The 18,187-nt window shown below is 37.0% G+C and overlaps 1 protein-coding gene across 2 annotated transcripts; it reads left to right on the top strand.

Annotated features, from left to right (window-relative positions):
* Nucleotides 1-1,445: 1,445 nt before the first annotated feature.
* LOC148802841 (putative 4-hydroxy-4-methyl-2-oxoglutarate aldolase 2) lies at nucleotides 1,446-14,774 on the top strand. Of its 2 annotated transcripts, none has more exons than XM_088896246.1 (2): nucleotides 1,446-1,686; nucleotides 14,055-14,774. In XM_088896246.1, the coding sequence occupies exon 2, from the start codon at nucleotides 14,057-14,059 to the stop codon at nucleotides 14,549-14,551; it is 495 nt and encodes a 164-aa protein (XP_088752372.1). In that variant the 5' UTR covers nucleotides 1,446-1,686; nucleotides 14,055-14,056; the 3' UTR covers nucleotides 14,552-14,774. The 2 variants fall into 2 exon arrangements, with proteins under 2 accessions (XP_088752372.1, XP_088752371.1); XM_088896245.1 differs by having other exon boundaries at nucleotides 1,454-1,661.
* Nucleotides 14,775-18,187: the final 3,413 nt, after the last annotated feature.

Raw genomic sequence — 18,187 nt, 5'->3', positions numbered from 1 at the left:
TTCCATTACATCATTAATAAAAACAATTATTGTTTATCACACTTATCTTTTTTTTAATATGAATTAATATATAATATTAGATACATGTCTAAAATTTTATAATGTAATATTTTTTTTTGTATTTTTTAATTTTTAAAATATATTATTTAACTATGACATCATGGATTGATCAAATGATCTAAATAGTTGAACCATTAACCCACCATTCAAAGAGGAAAATGGTTTCACATATGGATTGGTTTTAATTTTTTTTATCCCATTTCCATTATTAATAAAAATACTTTTTATTTATCATATCTATATTTGCCTAATACAACAAATACATAATATTAGAATTGTGCATAAATTTTTCTAATTTTTCAATTTATCTATATTTATATTTTTAGTTAGGGGTGGCCACGTGCTATTTGAGCTCAGCTCGGTTTAAACCGAGCTTCGAATTGAGCTCGATCTTGATGTATAGGCTCGTTTGTTAATCGAGTTGAGCTCGAGCCCAATGAAGCTCGACTTGTGAAGCTTGCGAGGCTAATCGAGCCTAGTATAATAAATAGATATTTTTTATTACATACATACATACATACATACATACATACATACATACATATACATATACATATACATATACATATACATATACATATACATATACATATACATATACATATACATATACATATACATATATATAATTTTTATGTAAAATAAAAAACATTTTTATATATAGAATACTAAGTATTTTTTACAATTCTTAATTTTTTGTATGTAAAATAAAAAAGTATTTTTATATTTATAATTTTTTATTTTTTAGGAAAAAACTTTGCTTGCAATCGAGCTCGAACTTGAGAGCTTTGAACCAAGCCGAGCTCGAACGTGTGAGCTTTGAACCAAGCTGAGCTCGAGCTCAAGTCTCTAGCTCGAATCAAGCCTAACACAATTTCAGTGAGACGAGCTCGAATAGCCAAAGTATTTGGCTCGGCTCCACTCAACTCAACTCAAATAGTAAACCTACTTACTTTCCACTTAAAAAACTAATTTAATTTTTATTTGATTTAAAAAATATAGGATTTATACTATTAATATTGGTATTCATGGATTTAACTAGTGAAATAGAAATATAATGATGATAGGTAAAAATAACTTGAATATAGGATTCAACGAGAGAAAGAATTAAATATGAGACGAGGGAATGAAATGCACTAAAAATTAATACACAAGTTATAATTTTTTATTTTTTATAGAAGAGAGTGACCAAATTCAAAAAATGAGTGTTTTAGTAAAAAAATAATAAAAACGATGGGAGCTATTCACAATTTTTATAGATAAATATATTGTAGATATATAGATTAATTTATTTTAATTGACAAATATACCCTCACATATATCGTTTATATCCCACTTGGATCACGTTCTCTCAGTTGTGACGTAAGCGGTTGACATGTGAATGACCCCGGCGTCGCCATGGTTCCAACTGATAACATTTAACAGTCGGCTCAATCCATAAATACCTTCTTTCTTCTCAGGTACTACTCTCCACTCCTACCAGATTCGATCTTCCACGGTCCTCTCTGCAATCAAAAGCGACAGTTCTTCAAGTTCACCACAGATTCCCATTTCGAGTCCCATCTCTATCTGGTGCTCGATCCGGATCCCCGTGCTTGAAGGTAAAACAAACCCAAGAAAGATTCTGTAAGCTATCTATCGCGCTTGTAAATTTATTTTTGCTATAGTTGATATGAATTGATCTACTGGGGGATGAAAGGTTGTGGGCGAATTGGATGTTGGAAATATGTCAGCCTACAATTCCATGTGTCTCAACTTAATTGCTTGTTTTGAACATTAATGGCTATTCGGGTTAATCTTGGTTACGGTGATTTTTGACTTAAATTAGTCCTAGTCTGATAATCCGATCGATCCTGTAGTGGAATTGTTTGCCAGATCTGTCGAAGCATACTAGATTTGCAGCATCATTAACAATCTGGTGCAGGAAATGAGGGGAGGGGGGATCTATTCTACCTTGTTCTCACAAAAAAAACCCCAGAGAATGAGACAACTTAAATACAGATTTTTGGAAGTTAATTCATCATCATCATCATCTAAGCCTTATCCCAACTATATGGGGTTGGCTACATGTCCATTGTTTAAATTATGAGCACTTATCGTTTCTTACTACTTTGATCCATGCCCTGAATTGTTGGAAGTTAATTGTTCTTCTTAAAAAATTTGGGCATAGAGCACTATACTTGAAATAAGTGAAACATGAGAAAGACGGGCACCAAATACAGAAACTAGATAAAATGGCTATACCTTTTAATTAAACAAAAATCCTTAGGTATTTAGAAACTAATGATATATCTTGATTGTTCTGCTTGTTACGTTGAGCAGTCCTCTCCACCACAATTCAGTAGAATAAGGAAAACAAAAAAGAAATAAGAAACAAATTCAAGCAATCATCTCCGTAATTGCTTAAGTTCCCTTATGATTCATGTTGATAATCTTACAGACAGTTGACCACATACTTTCTGTAAACCGATTATTTTCCAGTTAAGCAAATTTTCTTTCCCTATAGCTCTTGGCAACATATAAGCTATATACTGAATTTGAAAATTTGTAAATAATCTTCCTGATTGTAAACTGGTGCAAGTTTGGTAGTTTCTGAGAAGCACCCAAAATTACTGGAAGATACAGAAAAGATTGACTTAATCAACAAAAAATAAATGGTGATTGACTCATACAGAGAGATATCATCTCTAGGACCTATAGAAAGAGCACTAGAAAGAATCATAGGAAAATTCAAGAAATGTTAATGACTAGACATGGAGACTTCTGTGAGCATTTCCATAGTAATTCATTCCTATTGAGACATCTAATTAAGAGGATCAGGAAATGGAAAGTAAATTCTTTATTATGAAACCGCGAACTTTAAACCTTTAAAAATCTCAACACAAAACAATATTTTTATCAGATATCTTTTGAACATTGAGATTCATGGGCTCCTTGGTAAAATCATGTGATTTTTTGCATTTGTTGCTTATTTTCTGAAAGTTTGTTGTTCGCTTTCCTAACTTAGGTTACATAATTTGGCTAAAATTTTGATCCACAGTGTACATGGAACTGATATAGTAAACTTTGCTAGTTCCATAGAAAGTTGTCCATCAAACCATGGACAGACCGATCTGTAGTCTGTACTTTCGGGGAACGCATGGAAACATACACATAGACACTTAAGTTGATGCAGTCATGGAAAATACCTGTATTAATTTTTAGCACCATAACACCTTTTGCACTATGAGTCTAAGATTTTTTCACATTTTGAAACTCCCTCTCTTACTTTTCAGCTTTCAGTCATTGAATAAATCACCTTTGGCAGGATAGATGTCCTCAATTATGGGCCACCTCAAGTTGCATAACCCCTTGTCATGTTAGGGATCTTCTACATTGTCAATTAATCCATGAACTTGGTCTTGATCAGTACCAAAAATGGCCATTATCCCATGTTGGCCCCAGTTATCTGGTGTCTTGGGAGGGTGGACTGGAAACAGACCTAACCTTTAGCAGTTTTTTGGCAGAAAGGTCTTAATCAGTAATATCTAATAAAAATAACTTTTTGTTCTAAACTTCTGTGATGAGTATTCATTGGACCAGTTCCTTCTATCATAAACATGGAACTCTTAACATCTTATTGTTTAGATCAGTTGGGACCAGACTGAAACATGCATCTCTCCCTACATGTGCACGTGTTTCTGTGTCTGTGTCTTGTCAGGATGTTTGGTAGGACGAATAATTTTTTGAAATGCCAATATGACTTTGGAACTTTAGACAGCATCTTGGGTTCTTTTTAACATTTATTGATGATTTAAATATCAGATCATGTTTTATGAATGGGCAAAGTTCAAAGTATCGATACACCTGATACACATCAATAGGTGTATTGTGCGTTTTGGTGACCAATACACTTTTTTTTTTAATTTCTTTTTGTGTCAGATTTTTACAGGGGGATTGTAAAACATGTATTTAATGTTTGAAAACATCAAAATCTTATAACTCCTAATTTTAGGCATTTTGGTGGACCGTCAATACGATATGATATGTCTGGTAGGGTGTACTGTATCGATGCTTTGAACCTTGTGAATGGGTATAAGAAAGAAATAGTAATAGAAAAAGGAATAAGTTGGTTTGAAATAGGGGCATACATTCTTCTTCACCCTGATTTGATAAAAAACTACTGTACTAGGTCTTTGAGATTGAGTCCCTACTTGAGAAGGCTAGATATTTGGCATCTATTTGAACATCTTGTTCAGATACACCCCAAGGTTAGCTAGCTCCTTGAGGTGTATGGACTAGACTATAGTTTGAGGGATACTCACCAAATTTGTTTTTGTACACTATTTCAATTTTTTAGCATAACCTAATAAATTTTCAATTTTACCATTTACCAATAAAAAAGGAAAAAACTTAGCTAGCTCCTTAGCTCATAGTTTTTCTAGAGTTGGGGTTTTGAGGAGTGAGCTGTTTTATGAGCATTGTCTTACAGGTTGAACTATGCTTTGTATTTTTGTGCATTTCATTTGTTGTCCCTTTGTTAGAAGGCTGTATTGCATGCTCCCCCTCTTTTGTTGTTAGGTGTGATAGCCTTTCTATCTTCTTTCTTTTCTCTTTCTATCTAGTTGATCTCTTTTTCATAATTGACCAAAAGGTTGGAAAAAGGAAAAAAAGAGAAGAAAAGAAGGCTCCCTGTTTCTGTCCTTCTAAGAGTTTCATTCAACTCTTGTGACACCATACCCTGAAATTTTCAATTGGCTTATTGTTCCTTTTTTTTTAAGATAAATAAGGAAGAGAATTTATTAAATAAAAAGAGAACAAGATCACCCACTGAAACAAAGTAAACAACCCCAAAATCAAAACAAGAACAGGATCAAGCAACCTCTCTTTGGGAAACCCAGGAATGTCAAGGGGCACTTTGCTCTGGTCCTCTTGGAGTGGGGGATTCCTTAGCTGAAGTGATGGCATTGCTTCAAGGAATGAGGATAGGAAAGCAACGAGGTTCCAACATGTAGAGGTGGAAGGGGATTCAAAATTGGTAATATCTTGGATGAATGATAGTAATCTGGGAATGTGGATTCACAGACACACTATAAGAGAGATCAACAACATAGCAAAGGAGCTGGAGGCAACTTTTAGATGGGAGGAGAGAACAGCAAATGGGATGACTGATTGCTTAGCTAAACAAGGGGTGTACAGGTAACAACTTTTCTGGGCAGAATTTTAATTGGGTTCTTTCATTTGTAAAAGGACAGAGCTCCCTTAGAAAAATAATAGTATGTAATGTGGTTGTGAATCTTCTGAATTTTCTGGTCAGATCGCCCACTCAGATCTCTTTCTCCTCTCACTCTTTCTTGGTTGTGAGACCAAGGTTTATTCTTTGGAGTGTTTTATACCTATAGATGATGATATAATAGCTTCTGCATGCAACTGTTAGGGTTATTATCAGATTATGGAGTATAGTACATGTTTTGCGCAGATCCTACCAGTGTTGGGTAATGACAGATCTGAGAAATTTGTAATAGGGTAATGACAGATATGGGAACAATCTTCTTCCTGGTTTACGTAAACCTGTGATCTATATTTTTTGGTTTGTGGAGACCAAATATAATCTGTAGTGGTTGGTATATCCTAAATCTTTTCTACATTGACTGGTGTGGATCAGTTGAAGCCTTGAAGGGGTGATAGTAGTATTGCTGGTTACTGTTGGTGAAGCCTAAATGTATTCTACATCAACTGGTGTGGATCAGTTGAAGGGGTGACAGAACTTTGCTGGTTACAGTTGGTGGTTGATTCTAGGTATCTATTAGTGTTTCCTAGCATTAAGTCCCATGTTATGTAAGGTGCCTACCATGGCGCTGGATGATTCAACTACTTCTAGAATTTCAGGGGTGCAACTAGTAGCTGTAGGTGCATGGACAATGTAAATTTTCTAATTTCAATTGCTCCAATTGATGGCGTTGATTATTTTGAGTAGTCCAAAGGTGTGAAGTTGCCTATTGGAGGAAGGGGAAAGTTGGGGTACTTAACTGGGAAGATTAAGGAACCTCAAGAAGAAGGGGCAACTCATGAGGAATGAGAGCAAGAGATTTATATGCTCATGCCATGGTTGCTGTCCTCAATGCAGTCTGCATCTGTAAGAACTTTATGTGGGTTGAAAGTTGAAACAACCAAGGAAATATGGGACCAAGCGAAGTTAACGTATGCTCAATAGAGTCATTTTGCTCATCTCTACCAACTTCAAGTGGAATCTTTTGCTTGTCAACAAGGTGAGAAAAACTTCTTAGCCTACTATCCTACACTCACATCTATGTGGAAAGAATTTGTTCACCACCAAACCTTAGACTGGGAGAGTAAAAGAGATACCTTAGCTTACAAGAAGCTTGTATTACAACATGTATTTGCATTCTCAATTAAGTCTAAACCTATTAGAGTTCAGGTATTGGGAGACAAGGATCTTCCCACCCTTTAGGAGCTCTATGTCTGATTACAGAAAACTACTATGAATCCTCTTGAGGGGGAGCTGGTTGCTCTTATAAATTGTAACAAGAAGGTGGAGACTTATAAGAAATCAGTTGAAGATGACAAGGATAAACTGTGGTGTACTCATTGTGAGAAACCTAGGCATACTAAGGAGACATGTTGGGACTAGGTTAGTAAACCAAACAAGTTTAAGAACAAACCAGGAAAGAAGTTTAATGTTGCCAATGTAGCCTCTACCTCTTCAAGTCAAGAAAATCAATAACAGTAAACCAAAATAGTCCTTTCGAAGTGTATCCTATGAGTTTTGGACCTAGGAGGAGATTCTAAGTACCATGCATGATCAATTAGAGAAATATGGATGTGTACATTGACAGTTAGAGGGAAATGCTTCCCTTCCTATTGGTCTTTACTCATCTTCTGTTTTTTATGTCCTAAAACTACATAATAACCCTCTTTATATTAGTACCATCACAAAATCTTTAATTTTTTTTGACCTTTATTACTGACTCCTGTGTTTTCTAGGATTTGACCTTTGGGAAGAGATTAGTAGAGGACGTGTGGTTGAAGATCTCTACATGTTATGATAGATGATGTAGAGAGAAGGGGTAATTTTGTCTTTGTACTTATGTATTGTATCATATTAGTGTAGTATGTATACTAGACACCCCTGTACCTTATTGTATTTGATTTTCTTATGTAAGGGCAGTATTGTATTTTCACTCCCTTTAATATAAAGTTATGTTCTCTTGGTTGGGTTGACAGATTAGAACCAACTGAACAGACTTGGAGATTAAGAAACCAATCTCCTGGGCCATGGTTTGACAGATTTAACAAAGTAATTTAGCAAGTGAGATTCAAGCAGTACTAGACAGATTATACTTGGTTTACTAAAAGGGAGAATGACCATATTGTTTTCTTGATTGTGTATGTCGATGACATAATTATTATAGGTAATTGGGAGCTGGAAATTCAAAAGTTGAAGAGTTACTTGTCATCCCAGTTTAAAGTTAAGGATCTTTATCCCTTAAAGTACTTTCTTGGCATTGAAGTAGCAAGATTTCAGAAGGATATTTTTATCTCATAAAGAAAGTACATCTTAGATTTCCTCAAGGAAATAGAAAAATTAGGGTCCACACCAGCAGATACCCTTGTGGACTTTAATCATGAACTTGAGGAGAAATTGCAGAGTTATTTCCAGATGTTAAGTTGTTCCAATGGTTCATTGGGAGGTTGTAATACTTACTTATGACACAGTTGGACTTAGATATTGCATATGTTATTAGCGTTCTAAGCCTGTATATGCTCACTTGTAGGACCTTATATCTTATTGAAGTAGAACATGTTATTAGGTACTTAAAGAGGCACCCTGGTATACGAATCCAATATTTTAAATGGGGTTAAATCAGAGTGGAAGGGTGCATAGATGCATATTGGACAGGACTCATTGATGATAGGGGATTTACCACAGGTTACTGTACATTTGTAGATGGGAATATAGTCACTTGGAGGAGTAAGAAACAAATGGTTATTGTTAGATCAAGCACAAAGGATGAATATTAAGCTATGGCATATGGAGTTGCTGAGATCCTATGGATAAAGTGTAAGTTGGGTTTTCCTACTTTAGGCTTTATGTCCTTGTGTTGTGACAAGGCATTAATATAGCCCATAACCCAATTTAACACGATAGAACCGAGCAAATAGAAGTTGATAAGTATTTCATTTATGAGAAAGTGGACAATGGTGAAATTTATCTTCCTTTGTAAACTCCAAGAAGCAACTTGCTGATGTATTCACATAGAGTGTAACCACCTTGTGCCTAGGGGTGTCAATGGACCAGGTTTAGGCTGGAACCCATCCAAATAAAATCCCATTTGGATGGATTGGACAGTCCAATAAAACATATGGGAGTAGACCGATCTAGAATCAAATGTCCAACGTGTATGTTGGATTGGAGTGGACAATTCAGATGTCCAATGGTCTGTCCAAATCTCAATGACTTGAATATGCAAAACTTTGAGCAACCATATTTCCATTCTTGTTTTTAAATTTTGAATTAAACTTTACTTCTCCTTGATTCCCACCCTTTGGTTTTCCCTCCATCTCTCTCTCTCTCAATACCAAGTCTAATTCACTCTTTACTTCGTTTAATTAAATATAAAACATGAGGAGGAGAGTACAGTCAACCATCAGACAGGAATCTTGAACCCATCTACTTGGCCCCAGGATTGCCCTGCATCTCAACCTGCAGCAACTTGGATTTCGATCCTGCAGTTGATAGCTCGATATTCATTCTGAATCACTGCAATGCTCTTTCCTTTTCATCTGCCTTTGCCTTTTCAGATCTCTCTCTCTCTCTCTCTCTTCCTCTTTTCTTCTTCTTCTCCTTTATTCTCTTTCTTTGCTTTTTTCTTCCCTCACAGTCACTATTTCAAAGCCATTCCATTCAATGACAGGTCTCTCTCTCTCTCTCTCTCTTCTCTACTTTTTTTGTAATTTCTATTATTTTTTCAGTAGTTTTTATGTTTTTATTTTTATTTTTTATATTGCATATTATAATTTTTATGGATTGGATGGGGTCCAATCCAATCCATTTGAATTTAAATGAACTGGATTGGACCTCTGTCCATTAAATTCAGACTGGACCAGACTTGGACAGTTTATTTAGGATACGTATTGGGTTGGGTTGGATTGGATTATAACCTGGTCCATTGACACCCCTACTTGTGCCATCATATGTTATGTGACAATTTGGGCATGTATAATATATATGACCTAACTTGATGCGAAGTGTTATCATCTTGAGTTACTTAGGTGCAAGAGTATTGTGATCTTTTCTTCTTTGTTTTAAAATACTCTTAATATAAGAAGAGTATGGGTGCTGCCACACCAAGATTTGTCACTCGACTTTTCTCTCTCATTTCTATTCTCCTCTTCTCTCCTACCAATCAACTATGACAGATGGCATATTATCTATGGCCAGTCAAGTCTCCCCTGAACTTGGAGAAGTTCTGATTTTCCAGGCCCATGCATAGCCCCTTAGGGTCATTATATGACATTGCTGAGCTTGTCTAATCTTGGCCACTTATTCTCCTGACAAGATATGCCAATTTGTTAGGTTATTCTTTTATTCTCTTTAAAATCTTGTTTATTCAATTGCGTAGAATAGCTCTATATTCAAATTAACAAATATTCATAATTTTTATTTCACCTTATGGTGTTCATTCTTAGTACAATTGCAATGTTGACATCTCTATGCTGTCTGTAAATGATTCCCATAACTGAACACTGTATAGGTAATTATTATTATTATTTTGATAATCGAGAGATGATTTTATTATCAAAAGATGAAGACTGTTACAAGCAACACAAAGAGGGGCATGAGGTGCAACCTCTCTTGAAGGGTGAAAATTACATCAAAGCACTAGAAGAAACAACATTACAAAGCATCCTAGTATAGATATTTGCCCTTGTTTAGCAAGATGATTAGTCAAAGCATTTGCTGACCTGCCCATCCAATGTAAGTTAATATTCATATTCCTTCTTAACCGGACAGCTTTCTTTAGGATGTCCTTGTAGCACCAAATAACTGAATCTGGATCTTTCAACCAGCCCACAATGACCTTGAAGTCTCCTTCAATTAGTAGATTCTCGGCACCAAGTTGGTTACCAATGTGGAAACTTGTAAAGCCGCTAGTAACTCAGCCCAATTAGAGTCTCCTATCCCCACAGGGCTAGAGAATAAGGCTAAAATTTTGCTATCCTTATCTCTCAACACTCCTCATATACCAAAAGGGTCTATGTTGTGCTGACATCAAAATTCATCTTTACACATCCTTCAGAAGGAGGAATCCATTCTATAGTAACTCTACCCTTCCTAGACGAGCTACTTGCCACAACTAACTAGTTCCTCCAAAGATCATCAAAAGAAAACAAATGGAATGATTCCATAGTTCTCAATTAGTGAATTGCCCTTGTCAGAATCCATTCCTTGAGATTTAGGAGGCTTCTTTCCTTTCTTGGAAAATTCTTCCATTCCTTTCTTCCCAAGTTGTCCAAAGTGCAGCTGCTCTAATACTTTTGCACATGGTTCTCCCTTTTTTTATGGGCCATACTTACACAAAGACTGACAGATTAAATAGCAAACTTTCATCTATAGGTAGGTTCCACTGCACCTAAACAAAGCAAAAATCCAATTCCAAATAGGTACAACAAAGAACAGGAAATTAGTAAGTTGAAGCAATCCTCATCATTAGCTTTGCAAAGAATACATCAATTAGAGGACAAGCACATTAATGGCCTTTTCTCTACAAGTAGTCCAAAGTATTGTGTAGGCTGAAGGGTAAGGCAACCGGTGGGTTCTATCTGAAGGATGGTAGATGATCGGAAGGTTGGGTGAGGATGAAAAGGCGAAGGCTAGAAAGGGAAGAGAGAGACACTGAAAGAGGTGGAAGGTTGGAGTACTGGAGCTCTCACAGTGATCTAATGGGTGATCTTGTGTGGAAGGCTTTGAGCCTCTCCTATTTATAGAGGAAGAAGGGCCAACTCTAATGGAGATGAGGAGGAAGATGGAGGGAAACTTTCCCGCTTTTGGGAATGTGGTTAGAGTTTTTTAGATTTAAAATAGGCAAACAACTCAGGGTTTCGCCACGTGTCCATGGGAATGATTGGAGCTAGCTCAATATTCATTTCAAACACAAAGTTTAATATTAGTTTTTGTTTGTGTAATAGATTATTTGGTTGATCTAGTACAACCGTTTACATTTTCTATGAGTTAAAATTTTGTTTTAACTCATTCTATCATGAAGCTTCGAATCTTAAGGTTTGCAGGGCAACTTCAGAACGTATTCTTTTGTCTTTAACATTAGTTTCTTAGCTTTGTTTAATGATTTGGAACAAGACAATAATTTAAAAAGGTGTGCCAATGCTTCTTTTATCATTTCATAAGATATCGTTCTATATTTTGCATATTTTACAATGTTTCCACCATGTTGATAATTTTTACAATATTTCCATACGATATTTCCGTCATTTCCGACATGTTTCTCATATTTGGATGACCTACATTTCCATCGACATCGACATTTTAAACCTTGGTTCTTGCTAGTTTAGGGCTTAATCTATCTACGAGATGTATGTATCATGAGGAACCTCCTATGACAGTTAATCCAATAGTGGTAGCAGACATGTATGGGGTGTACACCCCAAGAATGTGTACTTATATTAGTTAATATTTAATATATCTCCTCTTTAGATAAAAAAAGCACACATATCACAACAGACCACTTTTTTCAAGAAGGTCAAAATTGTGAAACTCTCTTGCTTTTTTCCTTTTCTCCATCCTCCTGTTTCTGTTATCAAATAACATACAATACACACATTTGATGAAGCCACTAATATTGGTGAATACTTTGCTCATATTTCACAAACCATCAATAACTACAAGGTTGGCATTGTCTCACATCATCATCATCGAAGCCTTGTCAGAAAAAGAATATTTGTTATTTTCCCATTTATAGAGAAATATTGTACAAAACTGGAAAAGCACCACATATAATAAAGTAAACATCCTTGCTTGAATCCAAAAGATCCATTGAGAATCCCATTCAATCAAAGAGAAAGGTTGAAAGGAACAAGACACATTAGAGTGCATGGAAGCAAAATGTGCTTGCACTATCAAATGCAAAATTAAGCTTAGGCTGTGCTTGGTTGCAGTGCAAATAAATTTGTATTGATGCAAAATTATAATAAATGATTTGGGTGTAAATTTTGATTTTTTTTGTTTCATATTTTACCTTACTTTGTTCGGTTGCAGTATAAATGAAGTAAGATAAGACCCGACAGAGAATAAAGTAAAACCTAAAATAAAATTAAACCAAAATATGCATTCTTTTCATTTGCACTCCCATACATTTGTACTGGTGCAAATAAGATTGCACTGCAACCAAACATAGCATTATGGACAAATGCCATAGAAACAAGAGGTTTTAAAATAAGTAGGACTAAAACAGAGTATATGTCATGCAAATTTAGTAACAATAGGAGTGTAAATCAAGATACACTTAGGATTGGAGACCAAGAAATAACTCAATGTGACCATACCCAGCACCTTGTTTCAATAATTCATAACAAGGGAGAGATTGAGGAGGATGTCACCTAAAGAATTAGAAGCCAGTCTAGGGTTTTGAACATGCCTTGCAAAAAAAGAAATGCAAAATGTATTTGTAAGAATATCCAAAGGTTTTGGAATCAAAGGTTCTAAGTTGAGTTTTGGGATAAGATTTGGTAGGATGAAAGATGATATAGACCTAGAGAGAGTCCTCATATGAGAGCATTGGGGATGTGATTTGATACAAAAGAAGAGTTGCTGAAATAGTAAATTTTGCACATTGAGGTAATTAATCAAGGAATATATTTGGGATCAATTTTAGACCTTGATGAATGTTGAATGAATACTGTTGAAAGCTTTTGACCAGTCTTTGATGGTTGGTTGGTGCTAGAACAGGGAACTTGTATTAGGTAAAAAACGAGGTTATTAATATTTATTTAATTAAATTCTACAGTTATAAAAAAAAAGATAAAAAAGGGAAGAAACTTGGAATCACTTAATGGATCCTAAAATTACTTGGGTCATTGGAATCACTTACTATCCACACACAAGGTCGAGAAAAACTTGGTTCCATTAATTATCCATGTTTTGCATTCATAATAGACAAACATATATGTATTTATTTGTGAGGCAATTGCATGGTGAACTAGCAAAATCTTGGGATAACAAGTATGGAATGTGGGTTCAGTCTAAGGGTTGTACTTGGTGCCAAAAATGCCAAAGGTTAGGTCTGTTTCCAGTCAGCCTTTCTCAAGACCCTGGAGAGCAAGGAACAACATTGGGTATACTATCTAGGGGTTGTCAATCCTGTAGAACTAAGAGAAATGGAAATAAAAAGACTTCCACCAGCATACATTAACTCAAAGAAAGCTCAATAGCTCCTATTTACTTGTGTGATGACTATGAAACTTCAAATGTAAACCAAATATAATGGGACTAATCAGACTACTGGGCCAGACCCAGAAAAACTGCTAACAGAAATACAAGCATACATAAAAATTCAGAAAATTCCAAATTTGACTTATTTGCTCCTGCATCCGTGGAACAATGGTGATCTTATGCCAACCTTTTTTGACTACTTGGCTAGGCATAAAGCTGTTTATGCTGACCTTTTATTTTGTTACAGTTTGCTGTTTGATGCAAGACTTTCAAATAAAGCTTCATTAATGATGTCCAATTTGCTTTATACTTCTCTTTGAACTTTTACACCTCTCTTTCTCTCTCTCTCTCTCTCTCTCTGTTAGTGTTTGGTTAGGTATTTAGCCTCATATTAGCTTTACTTTTAAAACAAGGTTAACAAAAAGGTTATAAAATTCTGATCGTCATGGCATATTTCTCATCTATTTAGTTCTCATACATGGAGATTTGTTGAGTCTAGAATTAATTGGCTGAATTAAAGACATCTTCTTATGTTCTTGGGAAACAGCCATGGCTGCAACTGCAGACGTTTGTGATGTAAACCCACAGCTAATTATAAGTGGCGAGCTTCGGGCTCTTCAGCCAATTTTTCAGATATATGGCAGGCGTCAAGTTTTCTCTGGGCCAGTTGTAACTCTCAAGGTGTTTGAAGACAATGTCCTGATTCGTGGGTTCCTTGAGGAGAGAGGCAATGGTAGAGTTTTAGTTGTTGATGGAGGTGGAAGCTTGCGGTGTGCAATACTAGGAGGCAACCCTGTACAACAAGCTCAGAACAACGGATGGGCTGGTATAGTGGTCAATGGATGTATAAGGGATGTTGATGAGATAAATGGGTGCGATATTGGAGTAAGGGCTCTGGCTTCACATCCAATGAAAGCAAATAAGAAAGGGATTGGAGAGAGACATGTGCCTATAACCATTGCAGGCACACGAATATCTGATGGTGAATGGCTGTATGCAGACACTGATGGGATTCTGATCTCTCGAACTGAGTTATCCGTCTGAACATCAACACTCTTACTATCTATAGTGCCATTCATGGAAAGTAAGCTTATGCCGTGATGTTTTTATTTTTGTACCCTTGTTTTCCTACTTCACTTTCAAACTTTCAATTAAGTTAATGTGCTTGAGAGGATGGAGTTTGTCAGATTTGTGGGTCTAATTTGTTATATGCCGTGCTGATATTACTGTACTTGACTGATAAGTTTATCTATGTTTGGTTTCCAAATGGTTATGACTGATTATGATTCATATCAACTGATAAAAATTATGGTTCTAGATCAACAAAGTTATTCCTTGGTCTGTTTGGTGGGAACTTGCCCACTTTCATGGTCATTGGCATTCTTCTGGTTCTTATTAGCCTCTTAAGGTGCCATGTGAAATGCAGTGATTCATTATGGGTTTCTCTTGAAATTTTGGACAGCAAGTTTACTATTTAAAACAGATCCAGTGTCGCCTTACGGGTTATTAATAAGAAATCAAAATGAAGTCGTTTCAGGATATTAGTAAAAGAAATCATTTCCAACTTTTCTTAATGATCGGATTGAATCCAATGTAGGTGACCATGTGATGTCGAAAGCTGTGCAGAACCAAGGTTCAAAATATAATTTGTCAAAGTATATTGGTAAGGTCGAAATGGATCATGAATTCATGATATATATATATATATATATATATACCATGCAAAGATCTAGATACACTTTAATATTAAATCCAAGATTGGAATAACTATGGATAAGGTAGAAAGACGGAAACACATACTTTAATAGTTGATATGAAAAAATGCATTACAATCAACATATGGGCCATGAAGACATGTAGATATCATACAATAGTTTCATTAATGCTGCATCAATCAAGAGTATGATACACTTGCTGTATAGCCTTTTACAATTTACATGTATAAAGACATTAATATATTATCATTTATTTAAGTTAATGATTAATTAATTATTTATTTTGAATGTCAAAACATTCTTTTTTTCCAACTTAAGATGAGGTACACAAGAAATTTCAACAAAGTTAAATGGAAAGAACTCCCTAGGCATATTGCTTTAAAATCTAACATAATTTCCAACTTAAGATAAATAGATTATGCCTTATAATTTCTTCATTTTATTTTATTTCGTTATATAAGAGAATTTCTTCATTTTGCTTTAACTTGGCCATTATTTATACCTCAGTTTTTAACTCATTTGCTCTGGATGGATTGATGCCTTTTGTAGTCTTATATTTCCTTTTATTTCTTAAGAAGATGTTCTTGTATGTTATTTAGTTATTATTTCCAATTTGCTTAAGGCATCTACTTTGTCTATTTAGTGGAGTTCTTTCCATTTGACTTAGGTTGAAATTTCTTGTGTACCTTGTTTAAGGTTTGTGCACAAGCGCTGAGTAAGCAAATTTGCCCCCTCTATTGGATTTAGTCTAAGCACAAGTCTAACCTCAGGAAGTTATTCATCACTTAAAAAAAATAAGAAGACTTTCATTTAAGGTTTTATTTCATTTTATCTATCATTGAGCGTGCTCAGCATGGTTTACTAAGCTAGTTTTTTGACCAAATGAGGGGTAGCCCAGTTGGTGCGTTGGATGAATTGTCCTATCGGTAGTGTGGTTTTAAATCCTGTTAAAAGAGTGACGATGCTGAGGGGTTGTTAGGCAGTGATTAATACAGAAAAAAAGCTAGTTTCTTGACTTTATTTATTGAAACTATGGGACTAGACCTGTTCATGGGCCGGGCTGGGCTTTTACTCTTCATGAATAGAAATTTGTTAGGCCCGAGCCCGAGCCTGGCCCGACCAACGGGCCTACAACTTGGGCCCGAGCCCGGCCCTGATAAAAAGCCCGAAGCCCGAGCCCGAGCTCGAAGGCCGACGGTGACTGTGTTCACCGGAGATGAGTTCGCGGTGACTGTGAGCTGTGATTTTAACAGTGAAAAGTGTGTCAGTTCGTGTATGAGAAAGAGATAGATAGATAGATAGATAGATAGATGGAGAGAGAGAGAGAGAGAGAGAGAGAGAGAGAGAGGACTCACCGCCAGAGTTGTTGCACCGGTGAATGTTCGCCGCCTCGCCGATTGTGTGGTTCCTTGAGAGTGTGAGGACTGAAGAGAAGTGAGGTTTGACTAAGGGGAAAGAGGTGAAAGAGAAGAGAGGTTTGGCTTAGGGAGTTAGGGTTTTTTAAGTTTAATCTATAGGTCGGACCGGATTGGGATATTTTGGCAAATCCCAAGCCCAACTCGAATTTATTGCGGGTCGGGCTTTTTAGCTCAGGGGCTCATTTGCGTGTTCAAACCCGTCTAGGGGCTGGGATCAACTGAGCAGGATGGCTATTCATTAAAACCAATGATAATGTTGTATGCGAGTAATAAAATAGATAGACTTTTCATGTCAATAATAAATTCATGAACCCCACCGTAAAAAAGTAAGTGTCCAATGTATTTTATTACATTATCATTGGTTCCACACCTCCTTCAGCCTGGGGCTCACTATGAAATTGACTTTGTTCATTTAGAAGTCAATGGATTGGTCTCTTGGACACATATCGAGAGACTCAATCTTTTGTGGGCCCTCACTTTTGTGCGGTGGTTATACAATGGATTGGTCTCTTGGACAGGGGCAAGATCTACTTATGTGGCCCAACCAAAGAACCGAGGGCGGAAACGAGAAAAGAAAGAGGGACGGCGCCAATTGATGATGCACAATCTGGCCGGTCTTAGCTGTTGATGATCTTGCCTCTGAAATGAGTAACAGGGACCTGAAATGGGAGAAGAGAAGCTCCGGGGAGAACCCGGCGTAAGGGCTCCGAAGCTCAAGTTAGAATCCTTCAAAGGCAAGAATAACCAGATAGCGCGAGAGTTAGCATACCTCCTCCCTGGGGGGTGTAGAAGCTTTTTATAACCACCTCGCGTACTCACTTCCAGGCCTCCGTCAGGTCGGGCATGATTACTTCTGAACTCCTGCCAGTTCGGGTGTCACTTCCTCTGGTCGGACAGAACCGCCACTGTTCCTTCTGTCGGAGCCGTCTCTGCGGCTAGTGACGACGGTTGCAGGTGGCGGTGGCAGGAAGCCGTTTGAAATGCGGCTGTCAGGCGTCAGATCCCAAATCAGTCAGGTACGCCGCCCTTGGGTAAGGACGTCCTTGGCATCGGGTACGTCTGGCGGGCCTGGTGTTTTGGAAGTGAAGTGTTGGAGTGGCGAGCGAGGTGCCTTGAGTTCGGTTTGGAGTGTTCCGAGCTGCCACGGGTCAGCTCGGGTCAGCTTTGTGAGTCTTGGGGCCCAGTATAGTTCGTGCTCCTTGCAGGGAGCTCGGGTTCTCAGTAGGGAGCTCGCTCTTAATAGCGAGCTCGGAATCCCAGTAGGGAGTTTGTTCTTAGTAGGGAGCTCGGATTTAGGGAGCTCGGGTTCTTTAGGGAGCTCGGGCTCCTAGTACCGAGCTCGGACTTGGGGAGCTCAGGTTTTAGGGAGCTCGGACCTTCGACAGGGAGCTCGCTCTTTATCAAGGAGCTCGGACTAAGTACAACGGTCTGGAGTTCGGGCTCGGTAGTGAGTTTGGACTTGCTTCCGATGTTCGCTTTGGGTGCTCTACTGTCCCGAACTGCTTGCCTTTGCCGCGTGTCGGGCGATCGCGAGGTCGGGCCAAATT

Source organism: Nelumbo nucifera, chromosome 1, assembly GCF_055504915.1.
Source record: "Nelumbo nucifera cultivar China Antique chromosome 1, China Antique-T2T, whole genome shotgun sequence".
Lineage (NCBI taxonomy): Eukaryota > Viridiplantae > Streptophyta > Magnoliopsida > Proteales > Nelumbonaceae > Nelumbo > Nelumbo nucifera.
Note: the sequence above shows the minus strand (reverse complement) of the source record. Positions and strands in the feature narration are given on the sequence as shown.